This window comes from Nothoprocta perdicaria, unplaced genomic scaffold (assembly GCF_003342845.1).
Source record: "Nothoprocta perdicaria isolate Ctin4 unplaced genomic scaffold, notPer1 scaffold_116, whole genome shotgun sequence".
Classification (NCBI taxonomy): Eukaryota; Metazoa; Chordata; class Aves; order Tinamiformes; family Tinamidae; genus Nothoprocta; species Nothoprocta perdicaria.
In genome coordinates, this window is record NW_020454272.1 from 384781 (window position 1) to 408610 (window position 23830).

The 23830-nt window shown below is 35.3% G+C and overlaps 1 protein-coding gene across 1 annotated transcript in view; it reads left to right on the forward strand.

Annotated features, from left to right (window-relative positions):
* Nucleotides 1-23830, forward strand: part of CFAP54 (cilia and flagella associated protein 54) — a 97966-nt gene that overhangs the window by 68503 nt on the left and 5633 nt on the right. The window contains exons 51-65 of the mRNA XM_026053478.1: nt 96-190; nt 2142-2311; nt 5779-5881; nt 7294-7432; nt 8249-8406; nt 8609-8794; nt 9544-9670; nt 11592-11747; nt 12392-12500; nt 15028-15133; nt 15886-15981; nt 16519-16660; nt 18408-18578; nt 19846-20039; nt 23374-23559. Of these exons, the coding sequence (XP_025909263.1) occupies nt 96-190; nt 2142-2311; nt 5779-5881; nt 7294-7432; nt 8249-8406; nt 8609-8794; nt 9544-9670; nt 11592-11747; nt 12392-12500; nt 15028-15133; nt 15886-15981; nt 16519-16660; nt 18408-18578; nt 19846-20039; nt 23374-23559 (2138 nt within the window). The remainder of the gene's footprint in view (nt 1-95; nt 191-2141; nt 2312-5778; nt 5882-7293; nt 7433-8248; nt 8407-8608; nt 8795-9543; nt 9671-11591; nt 11748-12391; nt 12501-15027; nt 15134-15885; nt 15982-16518; nt 16661-18407; nt 18579-19845; nt 20040-23373; nt 23560-23830) is intronic.

Here is a 23830-nt window from a genome sequence, read left to right on the forward strand (position 1 = left end):
ACGTGTTTTTAAATTACTGAAAATGTTTTGCTATCTGCTTCTGCTATCTGAAATGCTTCTGTTATCTGAAATTTCACTTGAAATGTATTTTACAGTCAATACTGTCAAGAATTCTAGAAAACGAGAACCAAGAGGCACAATGGTGCAGCTGGTTGACTGTAAAGGTGAATTAAACATGGCCATGCTTAAGGTAATCTTGTTGTTTAGGGAAAAAAAGATTTTAAAAATTGTTTACTCTTTTGATAATATGGCAAATGTTTTCAATGTAATAGAAATTATGGTGGGAGGAGGGCATGCTCCCTAGAATGTTCCAATCTGATTCTAATTGAACTAGCCATAGCTGAAGTCTTTCAAATACTCCTAGTGGTTACACTCTCGTTTGTGCTATGTAAATATCTGAGTGCTATATTGTCACAAACAGAGGACAGAATGACTCTTTCAGCAACAAGGGCAAAATTGAATCATATTTGAAGAATTAAATCATCTGCCTTCAGAGATGGTCCTGGTAGAACAATTTAGACTCTTTGATAGGCCAATATTTCTATGGTTGAGTAGAAATGAATTCTATACCATATCCAAAATGTTTTATGGGCTAATCATTCATTTGTTCTGTGATCTGAAAAAATGCATTGTCAGGAATATGTTTAGTAAAAGAGGTATTATTAATATTACTACAGAAAAGTTCTGAATATGTTTTTACAGTAAATGCCACCTTCTTGAATGTAGCGAACTTAGTGGAAAAGATAAAGAACAGAGCAAGAAGTGAAGAAAAAAAGATCCATTACATATGCTTGTTGGACAGTACTTTCAAATTTGTCATCCTCAAGTTCCACAGGAACTTAAGGAAAAATTTCTTAACAGTGAGGGTGACAGAGCACTGGAACAGGCTGCCAAGAGAGGTTGAGGAGTCTCCTTCTGTGGAGATCTGACGCTGCGTTTGCAGGGGGGTTGGACTAGACAGTCTCTAGAGGTCCTTTCCAACCTTAAGGATTCTATGAAATTCTATGAATTCTTTCTAAGCATTTTATTTTGGGGAAAAAAAGAGTATATCACAGCTTGTTTGGTTTCTTATAAGTTTTGGGTTATTTTTTTAACTTCCTGCTTAAGCATTTCACATCATAAGTTGAAAACTGAGGGCATATTCTTTCTTCTTGAGTACTTCTACACTGTAAACATCTATTCTGGCCATTTTTATAGATATATTAATGTATAAAATCCATTTGGAAAAGGAGAAATGAATTTATGTGGCAATTCCTAAAGGCTAGAAGGTTCTGGTGTATCTTGGAAATAACTTGAAAATAGCATTGTGAAAATAACTTAAATAGAACATTTAAATTAATTTCAATTAGTCCTTCTTAAGGAGGATAATGTATTTCTAATGCTTCTGATTTTTCTTTACTATTCTATTTTTTAATTAATTGAGGAAACAGACGAAATAAGAGATTAGATGATACAAATCTTTGAATTATTTTGAAATTCTAAATGTTCCATGATTGGGCCTTTATTTCAAAAATGATCTTTCTCTTGGATATGGTTTTGGCTTTCTCACATTCTTGCTGGTTTTTTTTTTTTGTCAGCGAAACTGTATATTATGCTTGAACTTGGAATGAGCATCTGAACATGGATGCCCTCTGTACTCAAGGATTATGTCAAAATATAGTTAAAAAAGAATATAGCACTTCTTGCAACATCTTTAATAATGTATTTTAAATTTTATTATTTAAATCAGTAGTATAAAAAGTATAGTGCAGTGTTATCAGGTATGGCTATAAGAGAGAAGGGAATGAAAAATTATGTTGCTAACATAATGTTTCTAAGCCACAAAATACTCTTTTTGCAAGGCATAATGTAGTAAAGCATAAATTAAAATAGTAAAGGATAAATTGCAATAATAAAGGCATAGTAAAGATGTTGCTAGATTGAATATGTTTAATTTATAAACCTGCAAAAATCAAAATTAACTCCCCTGCTCTAACTCCCCCAACTACTCATGCAAAAGGTGTACTTTATTCAAGCTGATTTATTTCAAGTTGTGGGAGTCGTGGGACATAACAGACTAAAATACATTTTTAGAAATTTTATACAAATTTTCCTTTTCTTGCATTATTCTTGAAATCATATGATGCTCTATTCTTCTGTAGGGGATCTTACTGACAGAAGCTGAAGACAGTCTTAAGTGTCTTGTGCAGAGCATTCAGGACAAACACGATGGGAAGATTTCCTGTTGTTCTGCTGAGGAATTAGAGGTTGTTATTGAGGCCACGCTTCAACTTGCAGCTATTTGTCAGCAAAGGCATCAAGCGGCTTTCAGGTAAATAATATTGTGAGCAAATGTACATTGTACAGTTTTGGATATAGAAGACTGTTTATAACAGGATGTGGAATGCCACTGTATTCACATGATCTTCCAGATGTTTCCTCTGAATTATCATTTCCAAAATCTGATATTTCTAAGGTTCTGACTTCCTATGAAAGAACTTCATGGAATCATAATTTTGCTGTTCCTTGAGTGCATGGGGAATGCACAAACATAAACTCTTTGCAGATATTTTTTGCAGAATATCAATTTGGTCTTTTACGTAGGAGAACTGTTTTCCTTCGTATACCTGTAATATTAACTTGTAGAAGAAGGATAATAGCTTTAACAATAAATTTTCTTCATTACTGTTCAGCTCTTTTTAATCCATTTTTTCTTAAAATTGAAAAGTTTTCGAGGGTAAAAAGAGTTGTTAACTTTTTACCCAATTAACCCAAGCTAAATGTTTTCTTCTGTGTCTCAGGCAAACTGGCCTACTTCTCCTCCTCCTCCCAGCTAACCCAAGGGAATAAACAAGGTTCCAAATCAGATAGTATTGAAGTTTCATGGTTCCATTTTAGCTGCTATATGACAGGAATAAATGTATAGATTATGTGAACCAAAATCAATGAAAAAGTCTTTCTTCTGTGTTTTCTTTATATTATTTTAAAAGGTAGCCATTTCCTAGCAGTTCAGTTTTCAGTGCTGTTGCCTTGCATTTATATTCAAGAGTGTGTTTTCTCACTTTGCTTATACCTTGGCTCAGACTGAAGAAACTTTTATCCAGTATTAAGGGTTCCTATGGATGTCAGGAATTTTATGGATTGTTTTTGGGGTCCCACAAATTTTGATGCATCCGTAATGGGCCTTATATATTGCAAGTGTTCAGGTAGCAGGAAAAACAAAACGAAACAAAAACACAAGTTTGTTTTTCTTTTCCCCCCTATTTTGCAATTTTATTGCATTGCCATCTCTGAAAACTGCTGATATATTTGCCTCAGAAACAAATGAAACATTCCTTCAGACAGCTGAATGTATCCTGCCTGCCAGCCTTGAAATCAAACTTTGCATGATATTACAGAAATTCATCTTTTTTTCCTTTGGCAAAATGACTTAGTGGTGAAATTGTTATAGTCAGCTGTGCTTTCCAATTTTGATCTTCTTGTCACTTTCTGATTCAGCTGATAAAAGGATGTGTATTTTTTCAAGGGAAATATATAGACGCATCATTCTTGTTGACAGCAAGAAAAAAAAAGCCACAAAAATTTCATCAAGGGATACTTCTACAGTACGGCCTCTGCAGAAAAAAAGTAAAAAAAAGCTGAAGAATAATTTTACTTACAGTAATAATTCCATTGATCTCAGTGAGACCACTGACATGCTGTCCATCCTAAATATATGAGATACCTAATTATCCAAATATATGCTTGTCTGCTTATTTTGTTAGTGCTTAAAACTATATATATATATTTACACATTTGAGCTTGTGGTGTACATTTTACTGCTGAAATTTATATGTAAGTATGTCCGTAAAAGTGGCCTCATTTCAGTACTGCTCAGTGCTGACAACAGAAGATAACTGGAGGCAGTGGTGTTCACGAAGCTGGGTTAACATTTCTCCAAAGTCAGTATTTGGGCTTTGGTGCTGCACCTTCTGCACTCACCTGAGAAATATTAGCCTTAGCAGCTCAAATAAGATTTTGAAAAATGTCATGTTTTGCTGCAATTTTTACTCCCATGCCTCATTTCAGAAGAAAAATGCTCCTTTATAAAAAGAAGGCAGATAGACATTTCATTGTAATATACCTTCTGTGTGTTTTGCTTTTATGAGCAAAATTTGTTTAGTCCTCTAGATTGTTAGAGAGAAGATTAGCACCAAATTCAACACAGATTTATTTTGATATTCTTTTGTTGAGTAAAACTGAGATAAAGGGATGATGAAGGTGACTCATAAGGCTTAAATTCCAAGAGCTGAAAGGCAGGATATTGTTTTGGTACTCCTTGTTACTTTGGGGTTTATTTGTGCTGAATTGATATAATCCATCTAATTCTGCATCACAAGGACAACAAACAGGACAGAATCGGAAATGGCAGAAAGACTTTAACTCCCCACTTACTTGTAGAGGTTATCCATCCCATATGTAAAGATAAGTTGGCAGAATAATGTGAGTAATTTCAGAATAATGCAGCTCTTGTTCTGTCATTTCTGTATGTAGATCAAGAACTTTTCCTGTAGGACAACTAATCTAGCACTTCTCAAAAGCAGTAAATTCACAAAGAGCCTGAACCACTCCTACTGTAAAGACTTTTTATGTCACCCTGGCAGTGCAAAAGGAACTCAAGTTGTCCATAAATTACGTTATTCTTTTACTTCAAAGCAGGCAGACCTTTGTAAAGTGAGACTTCAGCATAGATTAGTCTTTGAGTTATAAATTAAAAAAAAAATAGCTAGGGGTGATTTCAGGTATTTTTGCATCATTAGGAAGATATGCCTCAGTGGGCAGAGAATAAGCAGTATTGCAAGAAACACAGTATTTTAGAGAAGAAGCAGAAAGTAGACATTTACATGAGGGAAAAGCTCAGAAATTGAAAACTGATACCCAGGAGACATTAGCTCTGTACTTCTTCTCAGAACACTCAGAGCACCGTGTTCTGTAGGCAACAAATCCTGTTATAAAACATTTTCCCAGTTGGTTTCACAAATGTCTTCATATCCCGAAAATATATATATATTTTTTTCCACAAGGTCCTGGATCAGAGCTATACATTGCATATGTATAATGAAAATTGAACAGGGTATCTGAACTCACAATTTCTGAAAATATGGTATAGAGTTTAGTATTGCACTGACCCTAATAATGTGTGTATCAATTCAGATGCTGTTTGGAGATAGAAAGAATTTATAATGGTGGGAGAAAAAGAGGCCAAACCCAATATCTCATCATTTCCAGGTTATATAAGGAGGGCAGCTAGCCCAGTTTTGAGATGCTGGTGCTTACTAAGATCCTGTGAGAGTTAAGTCACAGGGATTTAATAAAAAACTTACCATATAACCTGAAAAGGCTGCAAGGAAGAACTTCTTTGGTTCTGAATGAGGTACCGAACTCTCCAAGTGCATATTATCCTTTTTAGTATTCTTGCATCTTCTGATTTGTAAAGCCCACCCTGAAGAAAGACACATTCTTGAAGGTGAGGGCTCCCTCCCTGCTGAGGCTGCTGTGTCCTGACTTTGGCATTATCATCATATCTGACTATGGCTGCTGTTGGCAAGACGTTGTCTTGTGCTGCTGTGTTCTCACTTTCACATGCAGTGCCTGCAAATTCAGAATATGCTTGATGTGAAGTTTCTTTTTGTTCTGTAGAAGCAAAAACTAATGAATAGCTGCTGGTGTACATTTCTGATGTATTCAGAAGATCTATTATGATGAAATCATAAAATACCAAATATAATTTATCTTTTTAAATTTTGTTCTGTATCACAGTGTTGCTTTGGCTTTCTCTGCAATTCGATTTCTCCAAGATGCAAGCTTTTTTAGGACGAAAACGACCCATTTTCAAGAAAAAATACATGGAAAGGAGTATTTGGTATGTTTATACATTATTTTTTTTCTTTAGCGTATGAAGTCTTGGACTAAATATTGAGTGATTTGTCAAACATTAGAATGTAGCAGATATAGAGTTTTGATTTGCATACTTCAAATGCCAGCACTGAGAAATTTCCTTTGTTTCTAAGAATGTTTCTAAAAGAAAAATAGGGGATAAGCAAAGCTATCAACTGAAAACTTACGATATTTTAGCTTTTTTTTTTCTTTAATATGAAGACCTACATCTTTCAAACTGCCAGCCAGACCAGTTCATATCATTGCTGTGATTTAGCAAAATTTTTGCTGAATTCTGCTGCCTATGTGTTAACATGTAATGCATGTTAACATTACATTAACAAATTACATGTGTAATAATGCATGTTTTGGAAAGCCAATATACAAAGCACACCACACATTCACCCACTGTGAAGGGCACAGTAAGTGAAACTCACTCATATGCACAAAGCAATTTCGAGGTGAGGGCAGATTTTATAGCATTACGGTTTTTCCTTACAGCAGTGTAATCATTCTATGTGGTCTAGGACCTAACACTTAGAATTACTGTGGCTGGAAAAGACCTTCAAGATCATCATGTCCAACCCTCTGTCCAGCTTCCTTCCATGCAGCCCATGTCTGAGTTATGAACATTTTTTTTTCTCAGCTCTATCCATGCAAGTCATTTGTGAAGATCTCTCATACAAGTAAAACACAGGTTGTGCAGCAAGGTTTTGTTGTGTGCTGGCACAAACCTTTAGGCCCCAGAGCATCAGTAACAGAAAGGCAGTTTAAAACATGTGAAGGTGGCACAGGGAGCTGCGCTGAGGGCGCTCCCAATCACATCCACTACTATGTCACATTCACTTGGACTTTTAATGACCGGTGAGGGGGCCCTGGAACTTGTCATCTCACTGTTCACTAACAGAATAGTCTCTTCTGTGCCTCACACTTGTGTGTTATGTTCTTGCTTGAGAGGAATAAAGGCAAACTTTTCTAATGGGATTAGTCTTAAGAAGCAGTTAACACACAGGATTTCCTGAATCCAAACTGTTAGAATTATTCTCTACGAGCCGTTCATTGTGTAGTGCTTCAGTTAATCGTGTGCTTTTCACTGATAAATATTCTATATAGATAAATTTATAGATTCTCCCATAAAAAGTAGTTTAGCTCTGATTTGTAACATTTCAATTTTCTGTAGATTTTAAGTTAAATAATAAATAGACACTTCTTATTCAAAAAATAATGCGTCTAACCTTCAAGTAGGTTTTTGCTTGTAACTGTATTATTACTTGTCATATATTTGTGATATTTTGATTGATGGAAGTTTGATACCTGTACTGAATTAAGCAAAGCCTCATTTGTAGTAATGTAGTTTATTCAGGCCATGATACTTCTCTTGCTTTTGGAAATTATTAGGATTCTTGCACTGAAGATGTTCGGCTGCCTCACAGTGTGATAGCACAAGATCACCTGAACACCCGCCTGTGGCTGAGGTGCCGTGCAATGTTAGCCTCTGCACTAGTAACACATATACATGGAGCTGGTGATATGGAAGGTATCTGGTTTTTGTCTTAGACTTTTAGAGTATAATAGGCACGTGAGCCTATTCAAACTCTTTTTTGTTTTTCCACAAATTAAAATATTAAAATATTCCTGTGATTTATTATCACTGCGCAATTATTTGAATTCAATTCATACAAGGCATCCAGGAATATGTTTTCTTTTCTGAGTATAATCTCTCCCCATAGCATATAAACAAAAACATTATGCTAATGTTCATTTAATGATTATTACCTTTTGATAAATCATTTGTGCAACAAAAAATTCAAATGTTATGTTATATTTAAGCTAAATAGGTATGGTCCTTTTCTAAAAGTTTATTGCTGCTACTTATTCTATTTTTTAAAATGTTGGATACTTTTGCTTTTTCATCTTTTCAGCTTTTATATCTCTGAAACTGACTCAAGTATCAAAATTCTAATGTCTAGGTCCGTAGCCAAACTCTGGTGTTAATTTCTACTGAACAATTCCTGTGATGGCTATTACTGTTTGGAGTGATATGTAAAATCAGATGTTTGAATATGTAGAAGTATGGGTGAGAAGGACATCTGATTTGCAACGTTCTGATTATGTATGCTGATGGCTTGAACATGAAGGACACATCTGGATGAATTTATAGTATTAACAATTTAAAAGCACATCTTTTTTTCTTTGTTCTGAGAACAAATGTGATGAATTATATTAATAAAAATGGAATCTGTAATGCCTGATTCTGAGTAATTTTTTAGTATGGAAATGACTTTCAAAAAATGAAAGGGGAAGAGACTGTAAAATCATTTCTGTTGTGCTTTCACTGTTCATGTACTTTTAGAAAATGATATGGTGGAACACAAAACTCTGATAAGAGAAGTGTTACTAGAAACAGAAACCTTTGATGATATTGAGACTCAGGCTGATATGATGGTGCAAGCTGCTATTCTTGACCTGCAAGAAAGACATCCCATCGCAGAAATTAAACAACTTCTGCAGGTTTGAACACAATGGAGAAACTGTTTTTTTTCTTTTCTTTGATACATATCTTTGTAGAGTAAGAAAAGCTGCTGGCAAGATTAAATAAGCTTGAAATGTTGCCTCTAAAATAGATAATTGTTTTCACATTGTGTGGGTTGTCCTTATAGAGAGACAGCAAAAGCAGTAACTACTTCTGCTTATGTTACCTCTATTCAAACAGAATATTGTAAGTTTGCTCCAAGAAGAGACATGCATTTCCCCTCCAGCCTCTTTGACCCTTGTGAAAACTATGCTCCTTCTGGCAGACATACTGGCACAGCAAACAGAAGAGGACACAGAACGTCACTGCTCCACAATGGAACCATTAAACTTACTAACTTTGGCACATGAACTTACTGTTAAAGCAGTGAGTATATGTTGGTGAAATCTGTAAGAGGACTATATAGTAATATGCTATTTATTTACTTAGTGGTTCAAAAAATAGATATGCCCTTCTGCAATCTCTGTCCTTTTTTTTTTTTTTTTTTGCTATACTTTCTAAAGTAAATCTCCAGACAAATTCCTTTATCATATTTCCTAATACAGTAGTATAATCTATTCTAATAATCGTTCCCCAAAATGATGAAGAATTATATAAATAACTTTAGACTTTTAGCTGTCCACTTATGAAACTTGCCAACCTTCAAGAGACTTAGAGTATGTCCCAGAAGTGAAAAGTTTGGCAGGTCCCCATTTGCAGTGTTTTTTTGTTTGTTTGCTTCTTTGTCTTTTTCTGGCCTTTGTTAGATTTGATTTTAGAAGTGGCATTTTTTTCTTGCAGTTACTCAGGTTACTCAGGAATTCTGTTCTTAATGACTGCCTGGTTTGAGGGAGTCTGCTTTTAAAAGATAAATCCTAACACTCATAAATCTCATAAAGAGTTCATTGAAGTTGTTTCTTGTTCATTTGTTACCAAACTCAAAATCTTACTTCTTCTGCAAAGACGACAATCACAATCTTAAGTGAAGGACTTCAGCAGTATCAAGGTCTTTGCCAGTACTTTTGATGAGACCCAGAATACCAGGATTTCGCAAGTGTCTTAAGTTACCTTTTAAAAAGGCTATTTCATTTGCTTTATATAAATTAATTTTACAAAATATACTTCTTTTTTCATAGATATTTCTATGTGGAGAACCAATCGAACAGCACAAAGAAGACGCTACACTTATGTGTCCTGTCTTACCTCCAAAAAATATCTACTTGCCACATATCAACTTGCTAGCCCAAGTCAAAATGAGAATTGGTAAGAAAAATACAATATGTTATTGTTCGCATTTTCCTTCATTTCAATTTTTATGTATCAGCAAATAGATATCTCAGGAGAAAGTGTAGCAAACCAATTGTTTTCATTATACAAAAAATATTTTTAAAGCCAGCAGTAGATGTCTGGCTCCATTTAATGTGTATCCATATAAGCAAGGTATAATTCTTACAGCAATTATAATCCTCAAAGGTATAAAGTATGAGTTTGTATATAAATGTTATAATTTGGTGAAATTAATATGTGCTTCATTTTTTACAAGTGAACATTAGCAGTACTTTTCCATTTGCTAATATCACATTTATTCTACGTTCCCCTTCTTTAGGAACAGTTATATGGGAACTAAATAATGATATAAACCATATGAGGTGATAGTGATAATTCTCTAATAATTTCTTTTCACAACAAAATAATAGTGACTCAGTGTTGTTACCTTGTAAATAACATCTATGCAATGTAATTAAAAATGTAAGACTTTTCTTTATATGTAAACTTGATTATATGCAGGGTAGTAACAGAAGATAATCATGACGATTGGTCTGAACCTAAAAATATTATCAGATTTATTGGATCATTGTAGTTAGGAAAAACAACACATTTTGAAGATCAAGAACTGGCATAGCTAATAGTAAAATAAAATATTACAGTTGTTTCCCTACCCTTCCACTGAACTTATTTTGGTGTATGTTTCAGTATGTTTGCTAGATTAAAATATTGCTATATACTTTAGGGTGAGATGAGATAGAATGATGTTTCATTAGGAATTGGGTTAAGGCTAAAAACTAGTGCCTCCTTTCCCCTTGAAGCTCAGGAAGAAAATGCAGATTGCTTTAGCTGCCTGTATGAAATATCGGAGATCATTTATTAATCTAAACCCACTGTATTGCTTCAACACAACCTTGCAATGTTTTGCTGATGACATGGTGCCAACAGTCATAGTTTATTTTGTTTAAATCTCTTCAACTATATCTACAAAGATGACTGTACAAATATTTTAAATGAAAAGATAGTATTCAGTTTTAAATTAGAGTGAACCATCAAAATTATTCCTATTTCATACTTTGTAAGACAGTGCTAATGTTTTGGTTCAGACAGGGAACTTTGCTTTATGAAGCAAACCTCCTGACCATCTCCACTTGCTGCACTTTGGTTCAACTCAGGAGAAGCCTCAGGAACTGAGATTCCTTTCATGGCAGGTGTGCTCCTGCCTGTACACAAAATCTTTGCTAGTTCGTACATATCAAAAGTACTCTAAACATTACTGTGTGTTTAGTGCTTAAGACTAGACTAGAGCTAGTCCACAGTTAAGTGCTCTGAAAAGCATATTGTGTGACTGCTAAGTACCCAGCAGCAGCTCCTCTGCTCTGGAGCACCTCTGCTCTTGTGCTTTAGTGCTAGCAGTGCAGGCACGTGCAGAAGCACCCCCAGGGATGTCCTTGTTGGGACAGTTCCTCCTGCTGAATGCACATATTTAGGAAGACCATGTGAGAATTGATGAATATTGTGGAGTACAGTCTAAAAGCTATGGAATTATCAGTGAAGACTTTAGATATGGTTAATTCAAAAGGAATATTGGAATTTGGAAAATGCAGAGAGGAAATTTTTTTACAGGTTTTGTCTGTAAGTGCCAGGTCAAATAAAGCTTACCAGCAGTCCTTCCAGGCAGTTTGTGAAAGGTTTAGTTTGTGTAGGGTGACCTGTATTAGGATGGCTTAGGTAAGCCTTATTGATACCATACATACATTAATGAAACAGCTTTATAGTTCCATACTTGTATGCTATAATCAGTTATTTGAGAATTGGACAGCAAATATATAACAGAAATTGTTGTAAGGAACTGATTTCTTTTTGCATAACTTGATTTTCTATTAAATGAGTCACTAAGAACTACATTTTTTTTTAGGATGCACATTAGCTGAAAAAATAGCTTGTACATCTGAAAGAGGAGATCCACTGCAATGGCTACGTGCTCTCAAACATTTAGAAACCGCATTGGAGCTTTGCAGGGCATCTGCAACAAAAAAAATGGATATGGAAGCTGAACTTCTTTTTCAGATAGGTAAATAAAATCCTACTCATGCATTATGATTGCCTTTTACAGACTGTCTTATGTCTATGGTCTATCTTAAATGGAAATGTTTTACAGAAAAAAATAGATTAAGCTTGATATTGGCCATACCGTATAACTGCCTGTATCTTTAATGTTTATATATGGTGGAATATGCATACGGGTACATTATTCGATAAATTATTTCAAAACTACACTAGAATTTCTCCCACCTCTATGTTACGAGGGATCAAAGGGCACATTCAAAGAAGTTTAGAGCACTGGAGAGGGCTAATTAGCTTCTTTGCATCTATTGGAACTAAAGAAGATGAGATGCTCCTAAAGTATTTCTAAATGATTTTCTAACACAGCTAATGAATTGCACAGTGTTTGCTTTTGTTTGGATTTTATTGTTGTTAGAAGTCATTATGATTTGAAATTGTGGTCGTTCTAGCTGCTGTATGAAATAACTTATTAGGTAAGTTTTATGCATTACATTTAAAATAAAATGAAAAAACAAAAGGACAAAAACTGTGCATATCAAGAAAATAGCAGATAATGTATTATGCATTTCATCTTTCCTGGGGGAAAAACAGTCTGGGTCTTACAGGGAAAAAGAAAATCTTATAAATCTACTTTCTATATTTCTTTCTTAGGTAAGGTTGAGCGCCAGATAACTGAAGCAGGTCATAACAAGTCACAGTTAGCTGTTGAGAACCTCTCAGATGCTATAAAAATGAGCCAGCACCATGATCAAAACTACGAGTAAGAGCAGTCATCTAATTTAAATCACATTTGAAAATAGATTTTTGACTTTTTCTCTGAGATTTGATGTGAGACTTCTCTAATGAAACATCTTCTGTGGTTCTGGAAATTTTTGTGTTTTTCTTCTACAACAGTAGAAGAACTACTGTATGCTGTCTTCTGTAAATTAAATGTTGAAAAGATTTAAATATATTTTTGATATTTAAATATATTGTTCAGGAAATATAAATATATTATTCAGTAGACAAAGTTACAACTTTCAGTTTTATTTTCAAACTTGTACCCTCTGTCAACATCAGGAACACACCAATTAAACTCAGATTTTAGTCATATCTTAGAAGATGAGCTGTGGCCTTCCAGATAATAGAAATCCAGACTGAAAAGGTTAGCAGACAGCAACAGGCAGAAGGACACAGGCAGAAGGAGGATAGGAAGTGTCTTTGTAACAGATGTCAGGATGACAGAATGACTTTGGCATTACTTCTCAGCAAAGGAGAGGCCCAAAGAACTGAACCAAACCAGCCAATGAATTCTGCCAATCAACTCTGATATGTTGGACAGGACACCTAATAGTTTTGTCAGGGTTCATTGTGATCTCTCAGATTTACAAGATAGCACCCTGTGTGAAACAAACTTTATTTTTACAAGCTTATTAAGTAAAAGTGAATAAGTAAACAAGCAAATAAAGTTCATCCCTTTGCTGTAGACTAGCCAAAACTGTTAATTCTGTAGTTACTTAACTAGCTAGTTCACTGATTAACTTTATAATTTAATATTATGCACATATTGTTTAATTAATATTAATAATAATATTGTGCAGCTTGTTTCCTAAGTGACAGTGAAAGTGCTTATCCTTCCGCCTCCATCATGATGTGGGCATCCCATGTATTGCACTGGGAAGCACAAGAGTCCAACAGTACAGCTGCTGTGGATCAGCTTCAGCTGCTGGTTGGGTGACAGGACATACTTGTACAGTCCAGCTTGGAAGTTTGGTCCGTATCATCCCTATTGGTCGTTTCAGACAGCAGACAGGGATTTATTTAATTCCAAAGTGTTTCAGTCCGATCTAGCAGTTACTTATAAAACTACAAGGACAACATATCTGTCATCTCTGTTGCTCTCACTTTAGCTTAATGGCATTGCTGCAGGCATACATCAGGCCTTAGCAGTAACTGTCAGGCCCAAAGGCTGAGTGAACAAACATTTTTTGGTAGTGTCTTGGCCATTCTCAGTGAGAACAATGTGCCTAGCCTCGTTACAGGCAGTGTAGAGGCAGCAGTTTGCCTTGATAGTTTGGGTATTCTGTTACTTTAGCTAAAGAGCTAGAACTGACCACAGGAGCAGTAGCAGAGTAATAAACTGCTGCAAAGGGTCAAGATGATGGAAGACAGCACAGAACTACACTGTGGTTGTTTTTCCAAGCGTATTTGCTACCTTCTAGATTTAATTTGCTACAGTCTTTCTAAAAGACTGTACAGCAACATTGATGAACATTGTACAGCAACTGTACAAGCTCTCAGATGCCTATGTTTACTTAATTGTTGTTTCTTGATGTCTGATGTATATATTTGTTAACAAGACTAGCAAGTTAGTTAAAATGTTTGGGTAAGTGATCTTGCTATTTAAATAGCTTGTCCTCTTCGAATAGTACTGCATTTTTGACTTTAGTACTTTAGTGTACTGCTCCACAGAAATCATATCTAAGCTGGAATTTACTGCAACATCTGAGCAGCAGCTCTGCACTATATGACTGCAGAAGAATGATTGCATGAACACGAGTTTGTTCCTAGGACCAGGATAGCCATTTCCTGGGAGAGAACTGGAGAATTATACACAGCCAGGAAGAAGATGGATGGAAAAACTGCAAGAAAGAGCAGGGTTGTGCAAGTTACTCAGTTACACAGAATTTGACCTGGTTTATAAGACTCCTGGCACAAATGACCCAAAGGAGAAGGAAGCGTAGGAAGAGAACAGGAATTGATGAGAACAGTCCATCTGAAGATGTAGAGCTTCTGGTGCAGAACTCCAAACTGATCTTACTCCAAACTTATTCTTACTGATTGTTGGAAGAGAGAAGAAGTTTATCGAGGTTTAACTGAAGATCTACATGGAGATTCAACCATCTTTGTTTCAGGAAAGCTGACAATGGTTAAATGTTTTAATAGAGGCAGAGGAATCCATAGAGATCCTGTACTGAAAGATCAGTTTACTTGGCAAAGCTACAATTTGTTTACTGAATGTTTGCCGTTTGTTTACTGAATATTTGCTGCACATAATGCAAATTATACTTGGCATAGTGTTAAATCATTGTGTTGTTAAGCGTGCCATAAGGATATTTTAAACTGACTAAAACTTAACAGGATCACGTGGCTTTCTGAAAGATGATACAGCTTAAGTAGATGATGTGGGCTACATGAATGATCTATTTGGTGAGACTGTGTGGCTTGTCTTTTACAGGAGTCAGACTATAGCATCCTAAAGCTTATTCTGATAGTAAGATTTATTATCTGTGTGCTGTTTCTTACAGGTTAATAAGGAGATCATACCTTGAAATAGCACTGCTATATTTGCATTTTGCCAAAAATAAAGAGTATGGGTCACAGACAGATAAGATGGAGCCTTCCAAATCATGGGTATGTTTTTATCTTCTGGGTAGTGGTGTCTTCAAAGCAGGAAACTTATTCCTATTAGAGTACTGTGTTCCTTGCCATGCTATATAATATACTGTGACTTATAAATCATACTGGTAATGGAAGCCCTACTAGAAAAGTCATACAGCAAGATCATGAGATCAGCAGTAGGATTTTATTTTATGTGATGTGATTTCTCATGTTTAGTGCTTTGAACAGTATCTACAGTAATATTTAAAATATTTTCCTATATAAAGTAGGAAAAAAGCTAGAACATTAACAGTATTTTGCTTCGTGATTACATGATAACTTGCACTTTGCAAAGAAAATATAACATTGCAAAGAAAATGGTAGCATTTCTGTTTTGCCAGATTTCTATTTTTCAGTTTTAGCAAGAAGCATGAAGGAACATGTAACATAACAGAAAAAGAAGTATTTGAGACTTTAAAAAATGGAAAGTTAATTGAAAAAACTGCTTATGAGTTACTAAGAAAATTCTAAAGTAGCAGCCAATCAGTATGCTGTGTTTTTTTTTATTAATATTTTACCAGTTAATCCATGGATTAATGGATAAATGAATCCATGGATTTACAAGATTTGTGCTGATACCTTTTATTTATTGAAAAATAATTATGTAATTCTGAGAATTGTGCTGTCATCAAAATATATTTTACTCTTAGTAATATACCTTTTAGCATTTATAATAGTAAATTTAGTATTTATAATACTACATATGAACTGCTATAAAATTTTAGGTATCTTCTGAAGAACAGTTTTCTCCTGACAAAGCACCGATATCATCAGAAGGCTCTAAAGCAAAGGCCTGGATTGCAATAAGAGCAGCCACACAGGTTGGTGCAGTATTTTGAATAGATAATATTTTTGTTTTTCATATCACTTTATGCAACTTGAACAAACATCTTGTCATCGTAATACACGAAACACATGAGTTAAGGGTCCCTGGGATTTCTGCCATGGGTCTCATTTGAAGACATTAAAATACGCATTGACTGACTACTGCATTTAATCCCTCTTGGACAGATCTGACTCTGTCTGCTTCTATTTTGGTTCAATGCAAATATAGCAGCACACTGCCTGATATGTGTGCCTACTTGTTTGGCATGTGGGTAGACATCAGCAATATCCAGGTGAGGATATTTGGTTTGAAACCACTTGTGTAGTAATTAAATTGTCAGCAGTAATGATTTATTTAACTGTGGTGTGTACCATATGTCAGAAAAAAAAAAGAATATTTTTCTTCCTTTCTTATTACAGAATGTAGTATGTTGAACAATTAATTTTTCATTTTTAGCTTGCTAGTATCAGGTTTAAAAAAAATACGAGTGTTGGAGTGAAATAATCCTGAATAAAACAAATATTATTTTCAGGTCAGTGAAGCTGTGCTTGCTTCTCAGCTATTAATTGGAAGAAAGAGTGTTAAAGAACACAATGTGGGGGATACAGCGCAGCAGAAAATCCCTGAATTTGCTTCCATGGATCTTCTTGCTTCATACAGAGATTTCCTATCTGGTACTCCTTTATACCTAAGAATATTAGAACATTAAATATGTAATAAACTATATATGCCATGTCACCTAGTAATACATTAAATATCTGATTTTCCTTTGTGAAAAACAGTTTGTCAAACTAGGAAAGTAAAAGTAAAATTCTCTTGTCTTGTATAGCTGTACAAACCATGAGTGTGTTATGTAACATGTCCCAAGGGTCTTTAAATATCAGTCTATATCATGTGGAAAATGGGGTAAGGAGAAATGCATTGTTTGCATGCTGTCGTTCAGAAGGAGAGAGAGAGGAAGAAAGAGAGAGACTTCCACTGTCTTTTTGGTAGAACTTTCTTTTGCCTAATGATTTCCAACTTCTGCATTTATTTTCCAGCTAATGGAGTGGATGAAATGGAAGTTTTTGTTGAAATATATTCAGTGAAATGAAGAATGGTGGGATAATAGTGTTCAGACGTTGTGTAAACACTAATGCAAAATATTTATGTCCATTTTTAAACCAAACAACAGTAATTTAGTGATAGATTTTTGATTCAGCGGCTTATTTTCAGTTGCCCCAAGACTGAATTGCTCTGCCTGACAGCTGTGGGCAAAGCAGAGCAGTGTCTGCTGACTGTGCTGTTCAGGCAGACCTAAGTGCTTTGATCGGCTTATGGAGACAACTGCTGCGTGCTAAGACCTTCCACCCATCTGATTGTCTTGCACCAGCTCCATTTGCTTATAATTACAGATCATTTTGTTCTTTTAGCCAATGCTGCAGGTGTTTCTCCTGATAGTTCTGTTATGCAATACAAAGAAGAATAGAAGTGAAGAGGCAATCGTAGACCAAAATGTATAAAGGTGAATTGAAATGGAAATGATCAGCACAGCATGCTAAATATTTTGTGTAAAGCCATTCCTGAAACTGAAACACATCATTTAAGTTTCACTTCTAAACAATATGAACATTTTAAGTAAATTCTCTTTTTATAATTGACAATAATGGAGGTATTCATGTTTTATAGAAGCACACATAATTATTTTCTGTACGTTTACTATTAAGAATTACTGTAATATGACTGTGTTCAGTTTGGAGTGAGCCACAGACCAGAGGAATTGTGTTGGCTTTCGAGGAAGGAATACACTAAGACAGTGGAAGTTTTAGTGAATTCATTTATGATATAGTGGTAACTGTGCTGTTGTACATTTTTTGGAATAAGCATAACTTTCAGGTAACACCTCAAAAAGACTTTTTTAGTGTGTGATCAAGAACACATTTCATTCATACTGTGCGTAATATTTAAAACGCACTGGATCAAACCAACAGTAAATATCATCCTGTTGTAACTACGATTAGTGACTCCCAATATTTTTTCCACTTAATAAATAGGCGTTATGGAACACTGTATAAGGGCTTTATATTTAAATTCAGGAGGGGTCTGGTATATTGCCAAAATAACTACCTGCAAGGACTCCTAAGCTCCTTTAATAAGCTTCTGTATTGCTGAGAAAAACAAAAACAAACACAAAACCATACTCTCTACGCACTCTTAGCTTCCATGGACGAGGCAGAATCTTGACCAAGATTTGAGAAGTATTTCCTTTAAACATGCAACTGGGGCTTAGGCAGAACAGAAGAGGGCTTTGTGGCATTTAATAAAAACATTAATGGGTTAAAAATGGGTTTTATTTACAGATAGTCAATTCCAACACAATGTAGAAATATCTTTTGAATTATAACCATTCATTTGGTACTCATTTTTGAACTGCTGTTGTATTTGCAGATGGATACAACATTGTCTTTAGAAGTCCCACAGCAGCTGAAAACAAAACAAGCAGGACCAGAAGTGAAGAACCAGCCTGTCTTGCCACTGAGGCCATAACATGGGTTCACTTGATTCGTTACCACATTTATTTAAAAAGACTTTACAACACAAACCCTCTATTTGGTATGACTTTTTTTCCCCTTCCACTACAAAACTGATGCATTTCAGCTACTGTCCCTGTGGGCCAAAAATTAAGAGAGTTGAGCCCAAAATCTGAGATGATCTCATTCTGACTTCCTCTAAGATGTGTTAATGGGAAGAAACTTCACAGAAGTAAAAATGATTTTGTTAGTTTGCAAGTACATCATTATCTTTCCCACAATTATTCATAAGCTTTAATGACACAGCAAGAAGCATGTGTCAAAACAGAATTCCTATCTTTATTTCTGTAGCCTTTCTTCATGCATAAGTGAAGTGTACTTTTAATTCCAGACACCTCAGTGTTAAGTCACCTCAGAAATGAATCTACTCAGTTTGGGAGCCTGTTTGTGAGGAGAGGAATTGACTGTCATGTAGATGGAAAGGCTGAGTATTATTTAAATGAATTTTGACTAAAGTCCCAGATGTTTTGTTGGTTTGTTTCACTGCACATTAAAGACGGTAGAGTTTGGTGCTGTTAAACAGAGTAAGAGTCCATTAATTTCAGAGTTCTAATACTGTGCATCTGCCTTTGAAGGCCAGGGGTTGGGTGTACGGATGATGACCTGACAGTCAAGACTAGAACCAGTCTGTACATTTGGGAAAATGCTCTAGGCTTTAGGAGTAGCCTTTTCCAAGCAGAGGGAAGTTTAAAAAATAACATTTCAGAAAGGCTTTTTCTTTTCCCCAAAAATTACCAATGAAAAGGAAGTATTCTGCTTCACCACAGAGCTATATGGACAGTAAGGTATCTACAAGTAGGTGTCAAAATGTTCTTAGGTGCCTCCGCTGCAGTTACAGTGGACAGAATCCAGACAGTGTAGCTGTGTAAATCAGGGTAAGCTAAACAGCTCTCAGAGCCTCTCTGGGCTGGACTGACTAAATATGTGTTTGTGGTACCTTGACATCTAGTGACCATACCAGTGCTTACATCGAGAAAGCTAAATTTAAGTCAGTTAACCTTGAATCTACTCATCTGATTTTACATTGCTTTTGTAATGTCAATATGAAGCTTTTTTTCATTATCTAGTCTCCAATGAAAAGTTAGGAAACAAATAACATACTCTAATAATAATACTTGGACCATCAGTGTAATTGTTGGAAATACATTTATTTGCTATTGAATCAAACTACATGTTTTATCCTATGTTTTTTAATTCACCAATATCAAGTAGCTATGGAAAGAGTACTTCCAAATGGCAGATGATAATGAAATAAAGATAATCTCTGTTCAAAACTTCCCTTAAATCAGGGCCTCGATCGTCTTCTAGAAGAGACGGACACTTTAGTTCTGTTTTTGACACGGCGATTGTTCTACGCATAGCAGAAATGCACAGCTTCCTTAAAAAGCATTTGGTGGAATATTCAACGTGTTGTCTTGAGGACTGCCCAAATGAGCTATGCTGTGTAGAAATGCTGCTTCATATTCCAACTGATCCTTCAAAGGTATTTATTACTATTCATCTATGTATTATTCCTGTTCTTAATGATGTTTCAAAAATATGCATTATACTTGCATGTCATAGAATCATAGAATTATTATGGTTGGAAAGGACCTTCAAGATGATCGAGTCCAACTGTAGGCCCTTCAGCACCCTGCCTGCTAAGCCATGTCCCCAAGTGCCTCCTCCCCATGGCTGTTGAACACTGCCAGGGACGGTGCCCCCACCACCTGCCTGGGCAGCCTGTTCCAAGGCTTGACTACTCTTGCCATGTAGTCTTGCTTGCATTCAACTTCCTGCTGCCTCAGATAGTGGCATTTCTGGGAGTGCTATGGGAAAATTAAATTCATTATACACAAGACCAGTGCAAAAATAAAGTCCTGTGCAAACAGTGAAGGAGCTCATGAGTGCTGGCAAATTTGAATTATTCAGTCCTGCATGAATGATTTCTATCCAGTGCCCATTTTATTTAGAACCTAAAATATTAGGTGGAATGATATTTAAGACTTCATTAGGAGCTAAATAAGCTTGCCATATTATCTGGTAAGATTGATGCTTTTAATATTGTACATCTCCATGTTTCATACCAAATATATTCTGATGTTTTATTTGTACTCTGTTTGCCTCTATATTATTAATTTGTTCTCTGTATTATTTATTTGGTGTATAATAAATACTGTTCTGAAACTTGTCTTTCAAAAAAGAATTATGTTTTCTACTGTTTCTAAATTTGTTGAAGCCCTTTTGTCTCAAATTTAATCCATCTTTAAAGACTCCAAAATTTGCACTGATATTCAGCTGCTTAGAAAAAGATTTTTTCAAATTTCTGGCTAGCAAGCAGTCCATTTGAGGTCTGAAATGTAAGTAGCTCATATTTATAGTAGATGATACTACTCGTGGGAAGTTTGAATTGTAACTCTGAAGTCTAGGCTGACCATAGCCTATGTATTTAATATTGGCTTTTAAAGATCTCTGAAGATTTAATAAAAGCATAGTTTTTAGTTTTTTGGCTTTCTTTTTCCTCAGTTTGCCCATCCTACTTCTCACATTAATAATTATCCTAATACTGAGAAAGAAAAGAAGAATATTTTTTATGGTTTCTTTTTACCTGCTATGTTCAGTGTTAGATGACGAAAGGGGAACCTTGAGAAGTGAGTATTTGTTGTCTTATCAAACTGCATTAAGCTACTTTTGTGAAAGTAGCTCTTCTAGAGTTGGTGAACTTTCTGCAATGTTGGACAGCATATCATTACTCATTTCCCAACAAAGAGCTGACTGTGGCACTGAATAAATTGTAAATATATGGTATGTGACATTTATAATAGCCATCGTATATCAAAAAATATTTTACTCTGTCTGCTCTTCTTTTGACATAATTAGTATTACACTGTCCTAGAATAATAAGCTTCAGAGCTCACTGTCATGTTCGTGACAGGTGCAGGCTGCATAATCATGTGTTAGCTTCACTGTTGTAGACAGCTAACAAGCAGAAAGCTCTTACTTTTCTTATCAATTCTCAGCTTCATTGATTTTTATCACAACATTTTTAGAAGCTTCAACTATTCAGTAGACTGTATAAGTTATTTTAAAAAATGTTACTGTAAGTTGATACTGTTTTTCTTAAGTATATTTTTTGCAAGGATTATTTTTTACTGACAGGATCATTTCACATCTTTGTAACTCTTTTTTTGACTCCTGAATTATTTTCAGCTCTACTGAACAAATAATCCAAATAAATTACATTAAAATTAAGAAAGCTATAATTAAAATTGTGCCTTGTTTCATTTTTTCATAGTTGTATTTTATTCCACATTATGATAGTGTGCAGGATGGACATGCTTAAATAAGACAGTAGTTTTTGTTTACAAGATTTTGATAAAGTTGGATAGATAAATATATATGTATGTAATGCAGCAACCCTCCAATTTGAAAAGAGAAGTTGTAATATTCTTCATCAAAAAAGATTCAGTAACAAAAATAACAACAAAAAAACCCCCCAAAATATACTGTGCATGATTTAGAAGACATATGTAGCGTAAACTGCATTTTGGAGAGTCCAAATTAAGGGACGTGGCATAGAGTAGATCGTGCCCATGTCTGTGTGTGCATTTTATCCTGTTGACTGTGCATGTCAGCGGGACGGTGGGTGATGGGCTCTCTGTTGCCACAGCTGAAGTCCAAGATTCTGTATGTAGAGGAACCTACATATGGGGCCTGGCGCGGTGTTAGGGTCTGTGTGGCACTGGCCATCGCTAGTTAATTGTCCCGTGGCATAGGCCAGGTGCATCCGTGTGCCCAGACTCATGGCGTCAGCACTGCTCTCCCTTGCCTTCATTCCATTATATTGCCATGTGGGATGGGAACTGTGTTTAAGTACTGCTACACTAGTGGAAGTTCCATCTTCCTCTCACCTGTATCAATCATGACCTGCATTTTCTGAAAACAGATTTGGCAAAATCCTCAAGGCTTTTTGAGTTATGAACATTTAAAAAAAAAAGAAGAAAAAGTTTTTGATGTTCCTGTTTTGCGACCAACAAGCATTTCTTATAGCTTTGGTGTTCCCCCGAATGTTACTTTTTGGCCTCCAAAATCCTTTGCATATCTGCAAAATGCTTTTACAAAGTAGAAATGGCCTCTACCAGAGTACCTCTGTTTAGCTGTATAAATGCTTCTACCTTCTGCATGCTTTGAAAGGAGCGATATTCATGAGTGAGAGGTGCTTAACAGTGCTCTTCTGATTGCTCCCCTGGTTCATGACAACAAACCGTTCGCAGTTTGATGAATGGCCTGCTACTGTTACATGTATAGTTTAGTAAATGTGACATATGATGAATCTTCACAAATTAAAAGAGTGAGTTTTACTTTGGTAAAACTTTGCAGTTATACAGCTAATGAGAAAGCAAGTAGGTAAACATATAAATCAAATATTATTTTAACATTCAAGTTACTGTTTTAATTGTCGGCATGCATGGAAGTTAAATTACTATTTCAGCACAGGATTTCATGTGATCAGAGTGTTAAATAATGTCTTTTAGTTAAAAGGGTAAAACCAGGAGGAAGACAAGTCAAATATAACACAATTATTGGTATTCTGGATGTCTGTGTAAGTTAGATGAGAGATTTTAAGGCATTTGCATTATCTTTAGAAGTATCCCATTATGTAAACTTTTGCTGGTTAAGTTCAGTTGTAAAATGGACATCATTTAAAAGAAGCATATTTTTGCACAGGAGTGAGTTATACTGATTTTAATAGACAGGAGATTATTGTGAACAAGTGCATGTTACACAAGAAGAAGAAAAACAAAGCTTAAAGCATAACATTTCCTTCTGTGTTTCAGATGACTCGTGAAAGTACTGGAATTTCACCAAAGTTTCCACGTGTGAGAATAGCTACTTCTGTTCCTGTCATCACTGAGACAGAGAGTCAGACAGAGAGCAGGGCAGCAAATGCTTCAAATAAGCAGCTTAGTGTTCAGTGGTACATTCCTTCTCTGGCAAAGCCATCGGATGATGCAGAAGCTAAGGTATAACTAACTAATCAAAGCCATTCCTTATGCGCTGGGACAAATTAAGCATCCACTCTTGAAAACAACTGATACGTTAGCAATGCTATGTTCTTGACATTATCCATAGAGTCAAAATAATCGTCTAGTTCATCTTCATGGGCTCTTGTGTTGATACTGCTTCATTAGACTGGTGAATTACATGCACTCCATGGATTTAAACATAGTAGGATGAGACACGTGCACAAGGTCATATCAGAAGTATGAGTATATCTCCTTTTGCAAATTCAAT